The 19,594-nt window shown below is 46.2% G+C and overlaps 1 protein-coding gene across 2 annotated transcripts in view; it reads left to right on the plus strand.

Moving 5' to 3' along the window:
* LOC124126743 (sphingomyelin phosphodiesterase 4-like) overlaps window positions 1–19,594 on the plus strand; it is a 51,755-nt gene that overhangs the window by 12,962 nt on the left and 19,199 nt on the right. Inside the window, exons 7-9 of one of the 2 annotated variants that reach the window (XM_048385211.1) lie at window positions 2,708–2,779; window positions 9,974–10,033; window positions 18,741–18,883. In XM_048385211.1, coding sequence (XP_048241168.1) covers window positions 2,708–2,779; window positions 9,974–10,033; window positions 18,741–18,883 — 275 coding nt within the window. The remainder of the gene's footprint in view (window positions 1–2,707; window positions 2,780–9,973; window positions 10,034–18,740; window positions 18,884–19,594) is intronic. The other variant, XM_048385212.1, reaches the window with a different exon arrangement.

A 19,594-nucleotide genomic window follows, 5' to 3' on the forward strand; every position in this document is an offset into this window, starting at 1 on the left:
TGACTGAATTCACACTATTGACGTTACATGACTGAATTCACACGACTGACATCACATGACTGAATTCACACTACTGACATCACATGACTGAATTCACACTATTGACATCACATGACTGAATTCACACTACTGACATCACTTGACTGAATTCACACTACTGACATCACATGACAGAATTCACACTGCTGACATCACATGACTGAATTCACACTATTGACATCACATGACTGAATTCACACTATTGACGTTACATGACTGATTTCACACTGCTGACATCACATGACAGAATTCACACTGCTGACATCACATGACTGAATTCACAGGACTGACATCGCATGACAGAATTCACACTACTGACATCACATGACTGAATTCACACTACTGACATCACATGACAGAATTCACACGACTGACATCACATGACTGAATTCACACTACTGACATCACATGACAGAATTCACACTGCTGACATCACATGACTGAATTCACACTATTGACATCACATGACTGAATTCACACTACTGACATCACATGACTGAATTCACACTATTGACATCACATGACTGAATTCACACTATTGACGTTACATGACTGATTTCACACTGCTGACATCACATGACAGAATTCACACTGCTGACATCACATGACTGAATTCACAGGACTGACATCGCATGACAGAATTCACACTACTGACATCACATGACTGAATTCACACTGCTGACATCACATGACTGAATTCGCACTATTGACATCACATGACTGAATTCACACTACTGACATCACATGACTGAATTCACACGACTGACATCACATGACTGAATTCACACTACTGACATCACATGACAGAATTCACACTGCTGACATCACATGACTGAATTCACACTATTGACATCACATGACTGAATTCACACTACTGACATCACATGACTGAATTCACACTATTGACATCACATGACTGAATTCACACTATTGACATCACATGACTGAATTCACACTACTGACATCACATGACTGAATTCACACTACCGACATCACATGACTGAATTCACACTATTGACGTTACATGACTGAATTCACACTACTGACATCACATGACAGAATTCACACTACTGACATCACATGACTGAATTCACACTACTTACATCACATGACTGAATTCACACTACTGACATCACATGACAGAATTCACACTGCTGACATCACATGACTGAATTCACACTATTGACATCACATGACTGAATTCACACTACTGACATCGCATGACAGAATTCACACTGCTGACATCACATGACTGAATTCACACTATTGACATCACATGACTGAATTCACACTATTGACGTTACATGACTGAATTCACACTGCTGACATCACATGACTGAATTCACACTACTGACATCACATGACTGAATTCACACTACTGACATCACATGACATAATTCACACTACTGACATCACATGACTGAATTCACACTATTGACATCACATGACTGAATTCACACTATTGACGTTACATGACTGAATTCACACTGCTGACATCACATGACTGAATTCACACTACTGACATCACATGACTGAATTCACACTACTGACAACACATTACTGAATTCACACTACCGACATCACATGACTGAATTCACACTACCGACATCACATGACTGAATTCACACTACTGACATCACATGACTGAATTCACACTACTGACATCACATGACTGAATTCACACTATTGACATCACATGACAGAATTCACACTGCTGACATCACATGACTGAATTCACAGGATTGACATCACATGACTGAATTCACACTGTTGACGTTACATGACTGAATTCACACTACTGACATCACATGACAGAATTCACACTACTGACATCACATGACTGAATTCACACATCGACATCACATGACTGAATTCACACTACTGACATCACATGACAGAATTTACACTACTGACATCACATGACTGAATTCACACTGCTGACATCACATGACAGAATTCACACTGCTGACATCACATGAATGAATTCACACTACTGACATCACATGCCTGAATTCACACTACTGACATCACATGACAGAATTCACACTATTGACGTTACATGACTGAATTCACACTACTGACATCACATGACTGAATTCACACTATTGACGTTACATGACAGAATTCACACTGCTGACATCACATGACTGAATTCACACTACTGACATCACATGACAGAATTCACACTGCTGACATCACATGACTGAATTCACACGACTGACATCACATGACATAATTCACACTACTGACATCACATGACTGAATTCACACTACTGACATCACATGACTGAATTCACACTGCTGACATCATATGACTGAATTCACACTACTGACATCACATGACAGAATTCACACTATTGACATCACATGACTGAATTCACACTACTGACATCACATGACAGAATTCACACTGCTGACATCACATGACTGAATTCACAGGACTGACATCACATGACAGAATTCACACTTCTGACATCACATGACTGAATTCACACTGCTGACATCACATGACTGAATTCACACTGCTGACATCACATGACTGAATTCACACTGCTGACATCACATGACTGAATTCACACTGCTGACATCACATGACTGAATTCAAACAGTCTTCACATGTGTATTAACATGACCTGTAACCCTAACCCTAACTGTATTCCTGCTCCAGGTGTTGGCAGAGTTTTGGTTGAATCAGAATCCAGTGGACACCGAAAAAACATCCTTTCCTCATGCATCCTTTGTAAGTATGTCTTTGTGTCACCTTGGTTACTTTGGACCGTATCCTAGCCACTCTTACTTGGGTGTTAGCCAAGATCTTAGTATTGCCTGGAGTGGGCCGTATCCTAGCCACTCTTACTTGGGTGTTAGCCAAGATCTTAGTATTGCCTGGAGTGGACCGTATCCTAGCAACTTCTACTTGAGTGTGCCTTCAATGAACTTAGTATTGCCTGAAGTGGACTGTATCCTAGCAACTTCTTCTTGAGTGTGTCTGCAATGAACTTAGTATTGCCTGGAGTGGACCGTATCCTAGCAACTTCTACTTGAGTGTGCCTTCAATGAACTTAGTATTGCCTGAAGTGGACTGTATCCTAGCAACTTCTACTTGAGTGTGTCTGCAATGAACTTAGTATTGCCTGGAGTGGACCGTATGCTAACAACTTCTTCTTGAGTGTGCCTTCAATGAACTTAGTATTGCCTGGAGTGGACCGTATCCTAGCAACTTCTACTTGAGTGTGCCTGCAATGAACTTAGTATTGCCTGGAGTGGACCGTATCCTAGCAACTTCTTCTTGAGTGTGCCTTCAATGAACTTAGTATTGCCTGGAGTGGACCGTATCCTAGCAACTTCTACTTGAGAGTGCCTTCAATGAACTAAGTATTTCCTGGAGTGGACCGTATCCTAGCAACTTCTACTTGAGTGTGTCTGCAATGAACTTAGTAATGCCATGGTTCCAGTGGACCGTATGCCGTCTACTAAGAAGTTAGTGTTGCCATGGTTGAGGGTCTACTAAGAAGTTAGTGTTGCCATGGTTGAGGGTCTACTAAGAAGTTAGTGTTGCCATGGTTGAGGGTCTACTAAGAAGTTAGTGTTGCCATGGTTGAATGGGTCCACTGAGAAGTTACTGTTGCCATGGTTTAGTGGGTCTTCTAAGAAGTTAGTGTTGCAATGGTTGAGTGGGTCTACTAAGAAGTTAGTGTTGCCATGGTTGAGTGGGTCTACTAAGAAGTTAGTGTTGCCATGGTAGAGTGGGTCTACTAAGAAGTTAGTGTTGCCATGGTTGAGTGGGTCTACTAAGAAGTTAGTGTTGCCATGGTTGAGTGGGTCTTCTAAGAAGTTAGTGTTGCCATGGTTGAGTGGGTCTTCTAAGAAGTCAGGTTTGCCATGGTTGAGTGGGTCTACTAAGAAGTTAGTGTTGCCATAGTTGAATGTCTTGTCTGGAATGAGCTCCGTCAGTGTGTGATGTCTGCCACCTACTGATGTCTTGTCTGGAATGAGCTCCGTCAGTGTGTGATGTCTGCCACCTACTGATGTCTTGTCTGGAATGAGCTCCGTCAGTGTGTGATGTCTGCCACCTACTGATGTCTTGTCTGGAATGAGCTCCGTCAGTGTGTGATGTCTGTCACCCACTGATGTCTTGTCTGGAATGAGTTCTGTCAGTGTGTGATGTCTGCCACCTACTGATGTCTTGTCTGGAATGAGCTCCGTCAGTGTGTGATGTCTGCCACCTACTGATGTCTTGTCTGGAATGAGTTCTGTCAGTGTGTGATGTCTGCCACCTACTGATGTCTTGTCTGGGATGAGCTCCGTCAGTGTGTGATGTCTGCCACCTACTGATGTCTTGTCTGGAATGAGCTCCCTCAGTGTGTGATGTCTGCCACCTACTGATGTCTTGTCTGGAATGAGCTCTGTCAGTGTGTGATGTCTGTCACCTACTGATGTCTTGTCTGGAATGAGCTCTGTCAGTGTGTGATGTCTGCCACCTACTGATGTCTTGTCTGGAATGAGCTCTGTCAGTGTGTGGTGTCTGCCACCTACTGATGTCTTGTCTGGAATGAGCTCTGTCAGTGTGTGATGTCTGCCACCTACTGATGTCTTGTCTGGAATGAGCTCTGTCAGTGTGTGATGTCTGTCACCAACTAATGTCTTGTCTGGAATGAGCTCTGTCAGTGTGTGATGTCTGTCACCCACTGATGTCTTGTCTGGAATGAGCTCCGTCAGTGTGTGATGTCTGTCACCAACTGATGTCTTGTCTGGAATGAGCTCTGTCAGTGTGTGATGTCTGCCACCCACTGATGGCTTGTCTGGAATGAGTTCCGTCAGTGTGTGATGTCTGCCACCCACTGATGGCTTGTCTGGAATGAGTTCCGTCAGTGTGTGATGTCTGTCACCTACTGATGTCTTGTCTGGAATGAGCTCTGTCAGTGTGTGATGTCTGTGACCAACTGATGTCTTGTCTGGAATGAGCTCTGTCAGTGTGTGATGTCTGTGACCAACTGATGTCTTGTCTGGAATGAGCTCTGTCAGTGTGTGATGTCTGCCACCTACTGATGTCTTGTCTGGAATGAGCTCTGTCAGTGTGTGATGTCTGCCACCTACTGATGTCTTGTCTGGAATGAGCTCCCTCAGTGTGTGATGTCTGCCACCTACTGATGTCTTGTCTGGAATGAGCTCTGTCAGTGCGTGATGTCTGCCACCTACTGATGTCTTGTCTGGAATGAGCTCCCTCAGTGTGTGATGTCTGCCACCTACTGATGTCTTGTCTGGAATGAGCTCTGTCAGTGTGTGATGTCTGTCACCTACTGATGTCTTGTCTGGAATGAGCTCTGTCAGTGTGTGATGTCTGCCACCTACTGATGTCTTGTCTGGAATGAGTTCCGTCAGTGTGATGTCTGCCACCTACTGATGTCTTGTCTGGAATGAGCTCTGTCAGTGTGTGATGTCTGCCACCTACTGATGTCTTGTCTGGAATGAGCTCTGTCAGTGTGTGATGTCTGTCACCCACTGATGTCTTGTCTGGAATGAGCTCTGTCAGTGTGTGATGTCTGCCACCTACTGATGTCTTGTCTGGAATGAGCTCCGTCAGTGTGTGATGTCTGCCACCTACTGATGTCTTGTCTGGAATGTGCTCTGTCAGTGTGTGATGTCTGCCACCTACTGATGTCTTGTCTGGAATGAGCTCCGTCAGTGTGTGATGTCTGCCACCTACTGATGTCTTGTCTGGAATGAGCTCTGTCAGTGTGTGATGTCTGCCACCTACTGATGTCTTGTCTGGAATGAGCTCTGTCAGTGTGTGATGTCTGCCACCTACTGATGTCTTGTCTGGAATGAGCTCCGTCAGTGTGTGATGTCTGCCACCTACTGATGTCTTGTCTGGAATGAGCTCTGTCAGTGTGTGATGTCTGCCACCTACTGATGTCTTGTCTGGAATGAGCTCTGTCAGTGTGTGATGTCTGTCTCCCACTGATGTCTTGTCTGGAATGAGTTCCGTCAGTGTGTGATGTCTGCCACCTACTGATGTCTTGTCTGGAATGAGCTCTGTCAGTGTGTGATGTCTGTCTCCCACTGATGTCTTGTCTGGAATGAGCTCTGTCAGTGTGTGATGTCTGTCTCCCACTGATGTCTTGTCTGGAATGAGCTCCGTCAGTGTGTGATGTCTGCCACCTACTGATGTCTTGTCTGGAATGTGCTCTGTCAGTGTGTGATGTCTGCCACCTACTAATGTCTTGTCTGGAATGAGCTCCGTCAGTGTGTGATGTCTGTCACCTACTGATGTCTTGTCTGGAATGAGCTCTGTCAGTGTGTGATGTCTGCCACCTACTGATGTCTTGTCTGGAATGAGCTCTGTCAGTGTGTGATGTCTGTCTCCCACTGATGTCTTGTCTGGAATGAGCTCTGTCAGTGTGTGATGTCTGCCACCTACTGATGTCTTGTCTGGAATGAGCTCCGTCAGTGTGTGATGTCTGTCACCCACTGATGTCTTGTCTGGAATGAGCTCTGTCAGTGTGTGATGTCTGCCACCTACTGATGTCTTGTCTGGAATGAGCTCCGTCAGTGTGTGATGTCTGTCTCCCACTGATGTCTTGTCTGGAATGAGCTCTGTCAGTGTGTGATGTCTGTCACCCACTGATGTCTTGTCTGGAATGAGCTCTGTCAGTGTGTGATGTCTGCCACCTACTGATGTCTTGTCTGGAATGAGCTCTGTCAGTGTGTGATGTCTGCCACCTACTGATGTCTTGTCTGGAATGAGCTCTGTCAGTGTGTGATGTCTGCCACCTACTGATGTCTTGTCTGGAATGAGCTCCGTCAGTGTGTGATGTCTGTCACCCACTGATGTCTTGTCTGGAATGAGCTCTGTCAGTGCGTGATGTCTGCCACCTACTGATGTCTTGTCTGGAATGAGCTCTGTCAGTGTGTGATGTCTGTCTCCCACTGATGCCTTGCCTTGGAACTGATAATGATAGGATTAGAACCATGAAAAGATGTCAGAGGTCAGAAATGTGGGAAGGTTGAGGGCATATGTGAAGCTGCTGTCACACTTACCAAACCAGTTGTTGCAGGACACACATTCTAAGATGTTGCAGGACACACATTTGTCTTCTAAGATGTTGCAGGACACACATTTGTCTTCTAAGATGTTGCAGGACACACATTTGTCTACTCAGATGTTGCAGGACACACATTTGTCCACTCAGATGTTGCAGGACACACATTTGTCTTCTAAGATGTTGCAGGACACACATTTGTCTACTCAGATGTTGCAGGACACACATTTGTCCACTCAGATGTTGCAGGACACACATTTGTCTACTCAGATGTTGTAGGACACACATTTGTCTTCTAAGATGTTGCAGGACACACATTTGTCTACTCAGATGTTGCAGGACACACATTTGTCCACTCAGATGTTGCAGGACACACATTTGTCTTCTAAGATGTTGCAGGACACACATTTGTCTACTCAGATGTTGCAGGACACACATTTGTCCACTCAGATGTTGCAGGCCACACATTTGTCTACTCATGTTGCAGGACACACATTTGTCTAGTCAGATGTTGCAGGACACACATTTGTCTTCTAAGATGTTGCAGGACACACATTTGTCTTCTAAGATGTTGCAGGACACACATTTGTCCACTCAGATGTTGCAGGACACACATTTGTCCGCTCAGATGTTGCAGGACACACATTTGTCTACTCAGATATTGCAGGACACACATTTGTCTACTCATGTTGAAGGACACACATTTGTCCACTCATGTTGCAGGACACACATTTGTCCACTTAGATGTTGCAGGACACACATTTGTCTACTCATGTTGCAGGACACACATTTGTCCACTCAGATGTTGCAGGACACACATTTGTCTACTCATGTTGCAGGACACACATTTGTCTACTCAGATGTTGCAGGACACACATTTGTCTTCTAAGATGTTGCAGGACACACATTTGTCTACTCATGTTACAGGACACACATTTGTCCACTCAGATGTTGCAGGACACACATTTGTCAACTCATGTTGCAGGACACACATTTGTCCACTCATGTTGCAGGACACACATTTGTCCACTCAGATGTTGCAGGACACACATTTGTCTAGTCAGATGTTGCAGGACACACATTTGTCTTCTAAGATGTTGCAGGACACACATTTGTCTTCTAAGATGTTGCAGGACACACATTTGTCTACTCATGTTACAGGACACACATTTGTCCACTCAGATGTTGCAGGACACACATTTGTCTACTCAGATGTTGCAGGATCCAGATTTGTCTACATGGGTGTTTAAGTGCTGTATTATTGTATAGATAAATTTATTGTACTTGGATAATAACTACATAGTCCACAGACCTGTCAGCCCCTCATCAGGACACAGGGGAGATTTGCTTCCCCAAGGGGGAGACTTTTTTTAAATATTGAAGCTAAGAAGATAATTTATTACTTTTATATGAATTTTATTAAGAAAACAAAATATTTTAAAACAATAAATAATTATTTATTGTATGCGTACAGCTAGCTGAATTTTCTTTTGCATTCACCTCCTCCAAGAATGAACCCAGCCCAATCTACTGGGTCCCATATCAGACATTGAAACCGATTGATAAGCTTGACTAGTTGAAGCTGTGCAATCGGACCAATTGTCAGGGTTCCTCATGATGCAGTATTTAGCAAGACTTTGGTTACAGAATATGCCCCCCAAAATATCAATATTGTCACCCCTTATTTCATTATAATATATTGGTTTTTTTTTCTGTCTGCGGTAGACTGTTGAAAGTCAAACTACTTTGCTTGATAAATTTCCCAGAAATGTTTGAGCTATTCCTTGTGTGCCATATTTGGAAGTACTATTACTTTCACTACAATTTCTGAATGTAATGCGCCTTATCGTTGTTGACCTTTCTGACCTTGACATGTATCAATCTTATTGGCTGACTCGTACTTTTGTATGCAAATTAGATTGCCGACCTGGGACACTAGCAAACTATCAGCCAACCAGTTTGTATAAAATAATCACGTGATACATTCTCACGAAATTTGATACAGTTCTATGTTGATATTTCTGTGCACACGAGTCACGATGTCGTCAAAAGGCAAATTAATTTGAGCTTAACCTAAACTTTGACTTTGAGTGAGTGAGTTAAAATTTAACGTCGCATCAGCATTATTCCAGCCATATAGCGACCTTTGACTTTGAAACCCTTTTATTAACCCTGATCGTGTAACTTGTTATTTCAACTACCGAATCAACCAATCACGCATAGTGTTGTTTCTGGAGACGGCGCTTGCTGGTCATAATTTGTTTTCATTTCCGAGAGTTTAATGGCGTAACTTTGAGATATATTGACATTTTAACAAAGTTTCTGACAAATCTGATAAGCAATAAAGCGTGTATAACTGGGCTGGATATATATATCTTTGTTATTGAATTATGGAGGAGTAATCATGCTTAGAACATGAAGAGAACAGTTCATTTCAGGAAATAATAGTAGTCGGTTGGTTATTTATTTCAAGTTCAACCCTTCAGGCAACTGTAAGGACTATCCAAGTTTTCTTTACAGTTAAAATTGTTAAATCATTCACAATATGGATTTAGTCACCAGTTAACTACTCGTCGAAGGCCCATCGGGGTCAAGCAAGGGTCGCTTATCTGGAAAGGAAGGGTCACTTATCTGGCAGCGTCCCGGGCAGACTGGGAGGTAGCACATGTATGTATGCATACTGATTAAATTGGAAAACTCCGTAATCGCAAACTTCCTGTTCTTTGTTTTTTCTCACGGGGCAATGGAGGTGAATATTTAAGTTAATGAATAATGCTGTTTTGTGGGAGAAATTTGCTCTCATTCGGATGAGGGAGAATTCATCCAATGCAGTTGGGCTGACAGGTCTGCGTAGCATCAGTTGTGTCTCCATGTGATCATCTCTGATTTAGCCCATGCGGTACTGCCGACACTCTCCAGCATATCAGCCAGACCCTTTTGCCTACTTGTTTGTGAGTATTGTGCATGTTTCCATGGCGATGGATGTACATTATTGCATATTACCATAGGAATGGATATTCATGACAGTAGTCTCGCATTATTGTTTGTCACCGTAGCGGTGGATTCGCATATATGTTTCTATGGCAATGACTATACATTAGTGTACGTTTCCATGGTGATGGATCTGAATATTGTGTTTTTCTAATGATGGGTGTAATTAAGTGGTAGTGGTTGTGTATGCTGTATATATATGCTTGTCTCCATCCCTGCTTTACTACACCCTGCTACTTGACTGATTTCCATGGCAACTTGATTTATAGGTCTTCACTCCTTTTAGATTATGGTATTTTTTTATTTCATTATTTGTGGTTATTGTGAAATAAGCTCCTTTGTGGCAACTCACTGCCAGGATGTGCTTTGTAGATGTGACATGTTGGATAATGTACACAGCTGAAAGTACAACCAGACACAGATGCACAGACATACAGTCAGACAGACATATGCAGACAGACATACGCAGACAGACATATGCAGACACAGATGCACAGACATACAGTCAGACAGACATACAGTCAGACAGACATACGCAGACAGACATACGCAGACACAGATGCACAGACACAGATGCACAGACATACAGTCAGACAGACATATGCAGACAGACATACGCAGACAGACATACGCAGACACAGATGCACAGACACAGATGCACAGACAAACAGTCAGACAGACACACAGACAGACATACGCAGACACAGATGCACAGACACAGATGCACAGACATACAGTCAGACAGACATACGCAGACACAGATGCACAGACACAGATGCACAGACACAGATGCACAGACACAGATGCACAGACATAGTCAGACAGACATACGCAGACAGACATACGCACACAGACATACGCAGACACAGATGCACAGACATACAGTCAGACAGACACACAGACAGACATACGCAGACAGACATACGCAGACACAGATGCACAGACATACAGTCAGACAGACATACGCAGACAGACATACGCAGACAGACATACGTATGCACAGATGCACAGACACAGATGCACAGATATAGTCAGTCAGACACACAGACAGACATACGCAGACAGACAGACATACGCAGACACAGATGCACAGACATACAGTCAGACAGACATATACACAGACACAGATGCACAGACACAGATGCACAGACATACAGTCAGACAGACACACAGACAGACATACGCAGACAGACAGACATACGCAGACAGATGCACAGACATACAGTCAGACAGACATACGCAGACAGACAAACGCAGACACAGATGCACAGACACAGATGCACAGACACAGATGCACAGACATACAGTCAGACAGACAGACAAACGCAGACAGACAGACATACGCAGACACAGATGCACAGACATACAGTCACACAGACACACAGACAGACATATGCAGATAGACACACAGATGCACAGACATAGTCAGACAGACACACAGACAGACATACGCAGACAGACACACAGACAGACATACGCAGACAGACACACACAGACACAGATGCACAGACATACAGTCAGAAACAGGCAGACATGCAGACAGACAGACACAGATGCACTGATGCACAGTCACATACAGACACACAGAAATACACACAGACAGACAGACACACACGGACACACAAATAGACACAGACAGACACATAGACATAGACATAGACAGACCGACAGACAGACACGCACACACACAGGCAAACACACAGGCACACAAACACTCTCTCTCAAACAGTCAAAATGCTACTGCTGCTGTTGCTGCTGCTGTTCAACTTCCATGTGTATGTATCTTCAACCTGCCGTGAGTCTTCTAACTTGTCTAATCATGGTTGTCATTCAGCTACAGTTGATGAGTTTGTGAGCACTTCTAATTTATTTGACATTTATTGACATGGTAGTAGAAAGTGGTAAGTGGTACTTGTGAGTGAACCCAGGCTTCATTCTGTTCAGTATGTATATACATTAGCATGATACATGGACCTGGAACCAGTGGTTAATGTGAACAGTTGTTTTAATACATGTATATGTGTTGTCTGTTTATCTTCTCAAGTATTTATTCCTTATCCTCTGAAGCATGCTGTCTCATAGATGCACTTTTATTTAGTCCTCATTTATGCTGAAGAGAGATACATCCTTTGAATACTCTACATCTATTACATCAAAGCCATAAGTCCTCATTTTACTAACATCACGCTGTGCAAAAAAAATCACTAGATTATCAACAGACATCTACTTCCTTGTCAACCGTCCCAACCAGTTGTTAGGTAAACCATACCTCGTGCAAAAGCCTTTAGGAATCCTCACTTCTTTCCTGTGTGCGACGGTCCTCTCCAAGACTCCTGCACAAGGCTGCCACCTGATACACCACTGTCTGTGTGCAAGGGTCCTCTCCAAGACTCCTACACAAGGCTGCCACCTGATACACCACCGTCTTTGTGCAAGGGTCCTCTCCAAGACTCCTACACAAGGCTGCCACCTGATACATCACTGTTCCTGTGCAAGGGTCCTCTCCAAGACTCCTACACAAGGCTGCCACCTGATACATCACCGTCTCTGTACAAGGGTCCTCTCCAAGACTCCTACACAAGGCTGCCACCTGATACACCACTGTCTGTGTGCAAGGGTCCTCTCCAAGACTCCTACACAAGGCTGCCACCTGATACACCACCGTCTTTGTGCAAGGGTCCTCTCCAAGACTCCTACACAAGGCTGCCACCTGATACATCACCGTCTCTGTGCAAGGGTCCTCTCCAAGACTCCTACACAAGGCTGCCACCTGATACACCACCGTCTTTGTGCAAGGGTCCTCTCCAAGACTCCTACACAAGGCTCCCACCTGATACACCACCGTCTATGTGCAAGGGTCCTCTCCAAGACTCCTACACAAGGCTGCCACCTGATACACCACTGTCTGTGTGCAAGGGTCCTCTCCAAGACTCCTGCACAAGGCTGCCACCTGATACATCACCGTCTCTGTGCAAGGGTCCTCTCCAAGACTCCTACACAAGGCTCCCACCTGATACACCACCGTCTATGTGCAAGGGTCCTCTCCAAGACTCCTACACAAGGCTGCCACCTGATACATCACCGTCTCTGTGCAAGGGTCCTCTCCAAGACTCCTACACAAGGCTGCCACCTGATACACCACCGTCTTTGTGCAAGGGTCCTCTCCAAGACTCCTACACAAGGCTCCCACCTGATACACCACCGTCTATGTGCAAGGGTCCTCTCCAAGACTCCTACACAAGGCTGCCACCTGATACACCACTGTCTGTGTGCAAGGGTCCTCTCCAAGACTCCTGCACAAGGCTGCCACCTGATACATCACCGTCTCTGTGCAAGGGTCCTCTCCAAGACTCCTACACAAGGCTCCCACCTGATACACCACCGTCTATGTGCAAGGGTCCTCTCCAAGACTCCTACACAAGGCTGCCACCTGATACACCACTGTCTGTGTGCAAGGGTCCTCTCCAAGACTCCTACACAAGGCTGCCACCTGATACACCACTGTCTGTGTGCAAGGGTCCTCTCCAAGACTCCTGCACAAGGCTGCTACCTGATACACCACTGTCTGTGTGCAAGGGTCCTCTCCAAGACTCCTGCACATGGCTCCCACCTGATACACCACTGTCTGTGTGCAAGGGTCCTCTCCAAGACTCCTACAGAAGGCTGCCACCTGATACATCACCGTCTCTGTGCAAGGGTCCTCTCCAAGACTCCTGCACAAGGCTGCTACCTGATACACCACTGTCTGTGTGCAAGGGTCCTCTCCAAGAGTCCTACACAAGGCTGCCACCTGATTCACCACTGTCTGTGTGCAAGGGTCCTCTCCAAGACTCCTACACAAGGCTGCCACCTGATGCACCACTGTCTGTGTGCAAGGGTCCTCTCCAAGACTCCTACACAAGGCTGCCACCTGATGCACCGCTGTCTGTGTGCAAGGGTCCTCTCCAAGACTCCTACACAAGGCTGCCACCTGATACATCACCGTCTCTGTGCAAGGGTCCTCTCCAAGACTCCTGCACAAGGCTGCCACCTGATACACCACTGTCTTTGTGCAAGGGTCCTCTCCAAGACTCCTACACAAGGCTGCCACCTGATACACCACTGTCTGTGTGCAAGGGTCCTCTCAAAGACTCCTACACAAGGCTGCCACCTGATACACCACTGTCTTTGTGCAAGGGTCCTCTCCAAGACTCCTACACAAGGCTGCCACCTGATACACCACTGTCTGTGTGCAAGGGTCCTCTCAAAGAGTCCTACACAAGGCTGCCACCTGATAAACCACTGTCTGTGTGCAAGGGTCCTCTCCAAGACTCCTGCACAAGGCTCCCACCTGATACACCACTGTCTGTGTGCAAGGGTCCTCTCCAAGACTCCTACACAAGGCTGCCACCTGATACACCACTGTCTGTGTGCAAGGGTCCTCTCCAAGACTCCTACACAAGGCTGCCACCTGATACACCACTCTCTGTGTGCAAGGGTCCTCTCCAAGAGTCCTACACAAGGCTGCCACCTGATACATCACCGTCTGTGTGCAAGGGTCCTCTCCAAGACTCCTACACAAGGCTGCCACCTGATACATCACTGTTCCTGTGCAAGGGTCCTCTCCAAGACTCCTACACAAGGCTGCCACCTGATACATCACCGTCTCTGTGCAAGGGTCCTCTCCAAGACTCCTACACAAGGCTGCCACCTGATACACCACTGTCTCTGTGCAAGGGTCCTCTCCAAGACTCCTACACAAGGCTGCCACCTGATACATCACCGTCTCTGTGCAAGGGTCCTCTCCAAGACTCCTACACAAGGCTGCCACCTGATACACCACCGTCTTTGTGCAAGGGTCCTCTCCAAGACTCCTACACAAGGCTCCCACCTGATACACCACCGTCTATGTGCAAGGGTCCTCTCCAAGACTCCTACACAAGGCTGCCACCTGATACACCACTGTCTGTGTGCAAGGGTCCTCTCCAAGACTCCTGCACAAGGCTGCCACCTGATACATCACCGTCTCTGTGCAAGGGTCCTCTCCAAGACTCCTACACAAGGCTCCCACCTGATACACCACCGTCTATGTGCAAGGGTCCTCTCCAAGACTCCTACACAAGGCTGCCACCTGATACATCACCGTCTCTGTGCAAGGGTCCTCTCCAAGACTCCTACACAAGGCTGCCACCTGATACACCACCGTCTTTGTGCAAGGGTCCTCTCCAAGACTCCTACACAAGGCTCCCACCTGATACACCACCGTCTATGTGCAAGGGTCCTCTCCAAGACTCCTACACAAGGCTGCCACCTGATACACCACTGTCTGTGTGCAAGGGTCCTCTCCAAGACTCCTGCACAAGGCTGCCACCTGATACATCACCGTCTCTGTGCAAGGGTCCTCTCCAAGACTCCTACACAAGGCTCCCACCTGATACACCACCGTCTATGTGCAAGGGTCCTCTCCAAGACTCCTACACAAGGCTGCCACCTGATACACCACTGTCTGTGTGCAAGGGTCCTCTCCAAGACTCCTACACAAGGCTGCCACCTGATACACCACTGTCTGTGTGCAAGGGTCCTCTCCAAGACTCCTGCACAAGGCTGCTACCTGATAGACCACTGTCTGTGTGCAAGGGTCCTCTCCAAGACTCCTGCACATGGCTCCCACCTGATACACCACTGTCTGTGTGCAAGGGTCCTCTCCAAGACTCCTACAGAAGGCTGCCACCTGATACATCACCGTCTCTGTGCAAGGGTCCTCTCCAAGACTCCTGCACAAGGCTGCTACCTGATACACCACTGTCTGTGTGCAAGGGTCCTCTCCAAGAGTCCTACACAAGGCTGCCACCTGATTCACCACTGTCTGTGTGCAAGGGTCCTCTCCAAGACTCCTACACAAGGCTGCCACCTGATGCACCACTGTCTGTGTGCAAGGGTCCTCTCCAAGACTCCTACACAAGGCTGCCACCTGATGCACCGCTGTCTGTGTGCAAGGGTCCTCTCCAAGACTCCTACACAAGGCTGCCACCTGATACATCACCGTCTCTGTGCAAGGGTCCTCTCCAAGACTCCTGCACAAGGCTGCCACCTGATACACCACTGTCTTTGTGCAAGGGTCCTCTCCAAGACTCCTACACAAGGCTGCCACCTGATACACCACTGTCTGTGTGCAAGGGTCCTCTCAAAGAGTCCTACACAAGGCTGCCACCTGATAAACCACTGTCTGTGTGCAAGGGTCCTCTCCAAGACTCCTGCACAAGGCTCCCACCTGATACACCACTGTCTGTGTGCAAGGGTCCTCTCCAAGACTCCTACACAAGGCTGCCACCTGATACACCACTGTCTGTGTGCAAGGGTCCTCTCCAAGACTCCTACACAAGGCTGCCACCTGATACACCACTCTCTGTGTGCAAGGGTCCTCTCCAAGAGTCCTACACAAGGCTGCCACCTGATACATCACCGTCTGTGTGCAAGGGTCCTCTCCAAGACTCCTACACAAGGCTGCCACCTGATACACCACTGTCTGTGTGCAAGGGTCCTCTCCAAGACTCCTACACAAGGCTGCCACCTGATACACCACTCTCTGTGTGCAAGGGTCCTCTCCAAGAGTCCTACACAAGGCTGCCACCTGATACATCACCGTCTGTGTGCAAGGGTCCTCTCCAAGACTCCTACACAAGGCTGCCACCTGATACACCACTGTCTCTGTGCAAGGGTCTTCTCCAAGACTCCTGCACATGGCTCCCACCTGATACACCACTGTCTGTGTGCAAGGGTCCTCTCCAAGACTCCTACACAAGGCTGCCACCTGATGCACCACCATCTGTGTGCAAGGGTCTTCTCCAAGACTCCTGCACAAGGCTGCCACCTGATACACCACTGTCTGTGTGCAAGGGTCCTCTCCAAGAGTCCTACACAAGGCTGCCACCTGATACACCACTGTCTGTGTGCAAGGGTCCTCTCCAAGACTCCTACACAAGGCTGCCACCTGATACATCACCGTCTCTGTGCAAGGGTCCTCTCCAAGACTCCTACACAAGGCTGCCACCTGATACACCACTGTCTGTGTGCAAGGGTCCTCTCCAAGAGTCCTACACAAGGCTCCCACCTGATACACCACTGTCTGTGTGCAAGGGTCCTCTCCAAGACTCCTGCACAAGGCTGCCATCTGATAGACCACTGTCTGTGTGCAAGGGTCCTCTCCAAGACTCCTGCACAAGGCTCCCACCTGATACACCACAGTCTGTGTGCAAGGGTCCTCTCCAAGACTCCTACACAAGGCTGCCACCTGATACACCACCGTCTATGTGCAAGGGTCCTCTCCAAGACTCCTGCACATGGCTCCCACCTGATACACCACTGTCTGTGTGCAAGGGTCCTCTCCAAGACTCCTACACAAGGCTGCCACCTGATACACCACTGTCTGTGTGCAAGGGTCCTCTCCAAGACTCCTGCACAAGGCTCCCACCTGATACACCACTGTCTGTGTGCAAGGGTCCTCTCCAAGACTCCTGCACAAGGCTGCCACCTGATACACCACTGTCTCTGTGCAAGGGTCCTCTCCAAGACTCCTACACATGGCTGCCACCTGATACACCACTGTCTGTGTGCAAGGGTCCTCTCCAAGACTCCTACACAAGGCTGCCACCTGATACACCACTGTCTGTGTGCAAGGGTCCTCTCCAAGACTCCTGCACAAGGCTGCCACCTGATACACCACTGTCTGTGTGCAAGGGTCCTCTCCAAGACTCCTACACAAGGCTCCCACCTGATACACCACTGTCTGTGTGCAAGGGTCCTCTCCAAGACTCCTACACAAGGCTGCCACCAAGGCAATACTCCATCCTTGCCCTCCGCAGAAGTGTGGACCCTCCTCCCAGACTTTCATGCCCTCTATCACGTCAGGAAGTAGTCCCTTCTACCTCCTCAATCTATCTGCATGGAGTGGATGTAGCGATTGGCAAAATGTGAAGATGTGCAAAGGCTTTTGCACAAGCTATGGTTTACTTAACGACTGTTTGGGATTGCTGACAGTGGGGTGGCTGTCTGTTGAATTTGTGGGGATTATTGCAGGAATTATGGTTTTGATGTAATCGATTAGTATTCTTAGAATTACACACAATGATAACTTTGTTTTTTAGAATGTTGTGATGCAAGATTGTTCTTTGTTTGTTGTGAGCACGAGTATATGGTATTACTGCCAGGGTTTAATGAGATTATTCAACAGTTCTGATTGCAGTATTTAATCTATAGTATTACTGCCAGGGTTGCCAGGGTTTAATGAGATTATTCGACAGTTCTGATTGCAGTATTTAATCTATAGTATTACTGCCAGGGTGTAATGAGATTATTCAACAGTTCTGATTGCAGTATTTAATCTATAGTATTACTGCCAGGGTTTAATGAGATTATTCAACAGTTCTGATTGCAGTATTTAATCTATAGTATTACTGCCAGGGTTTAATGAGATTATTCAACAGTTCTGATTGCAGTATTTAATCTATAGTATTACTGCCAGGTCTCTGTGATGCAGGTGTTGGGTTTGGGGGAGGAAGGAACAGTATATGTGCTGGATGGATGAGTGATGACATCTCAGTTTGTGGCCTTGTCTGGCTTCAGTTGATCCACGGGACAACAGTCAAGCAGGATCTGCTGTCAGTTTGTGTATTTTTCTCTCCCAACCAGGACAGCTATATGCCCAGTCTCAACCAGGTGAAGATGGTTCGCCTCCTCATCAAGTACCTGCATTTCTTCACAAACAGCGCCCCCAATGTGATTACCTCCCCCTACCAAACAGCCATCCATCCCCCAATGGAGGAGTTTAAGAGGTAAGTAGGCGATCAGTACACAGGGATGGGAGTCAATTGTGGAATACCCAATCAAAATCAAACTCCTGGGTAAAATACCCAAATGACAAAAAAGTTTATCTATAGCTCTGTACAACCAATGTATGTCTACTTTACCACTAGGGCTGCAGCGAATAAACTATGAGGTGAATATGATACGTATCACGAATATAGGCTCACGGATGTGAATATTTATTCACGAAGACAGTAACAGTTGATGTATTATTTATTATATTCAGTGCAACAATAACAAGATAATGTTTTTGACATGGTTTGACCATGTTGACAGTGTTATTGATAATTATTATATAATACATTTATATACTGCACTTATCCAGGTACTAGTATCGGCTCAAATGCGACAATGACCAGTGACCACATTACTGTCAAATAAAATATAAATATCTTTGAACAAATCTATGCATGAATGTGATTAGTTCTTTTGGATGTTTTTAGTTAAAAAAAATGTTTTCTTAGATATTCAATTCTTGTGTCCACGAATAACAAATTCAATTCATGAAAGGATGCGGTTGGATTCATCGAATACTAAGGGTGTGTTGTATTACCAGTACACCGTATATTGTGGTGAAAATTTTCAATACGTATTGTGATACGTTTGTCAATGTAGCAATATATTGGGGCAATTATAAATAAGTATATTTATGTGTTCCTAATCAATATTGAGATGGAAAA

The sequence above is a fragment of the Haliotis rufescens genome, unplaced genomic scaffold (genome assembly GCF_023055435.1).
Source record: "Haliotis rufescens isolate VD_foot unplaced genomic scaffold, xgHalRufe1.0.p SCAF_56, whole genome shotgun sequence".
Lineage (NCBI taxonomy): Eukaryota > Metazoa > Mollusca > Gastropoda > Lepetellida > Haliotidae > Haliotis > Haliotis rufescens.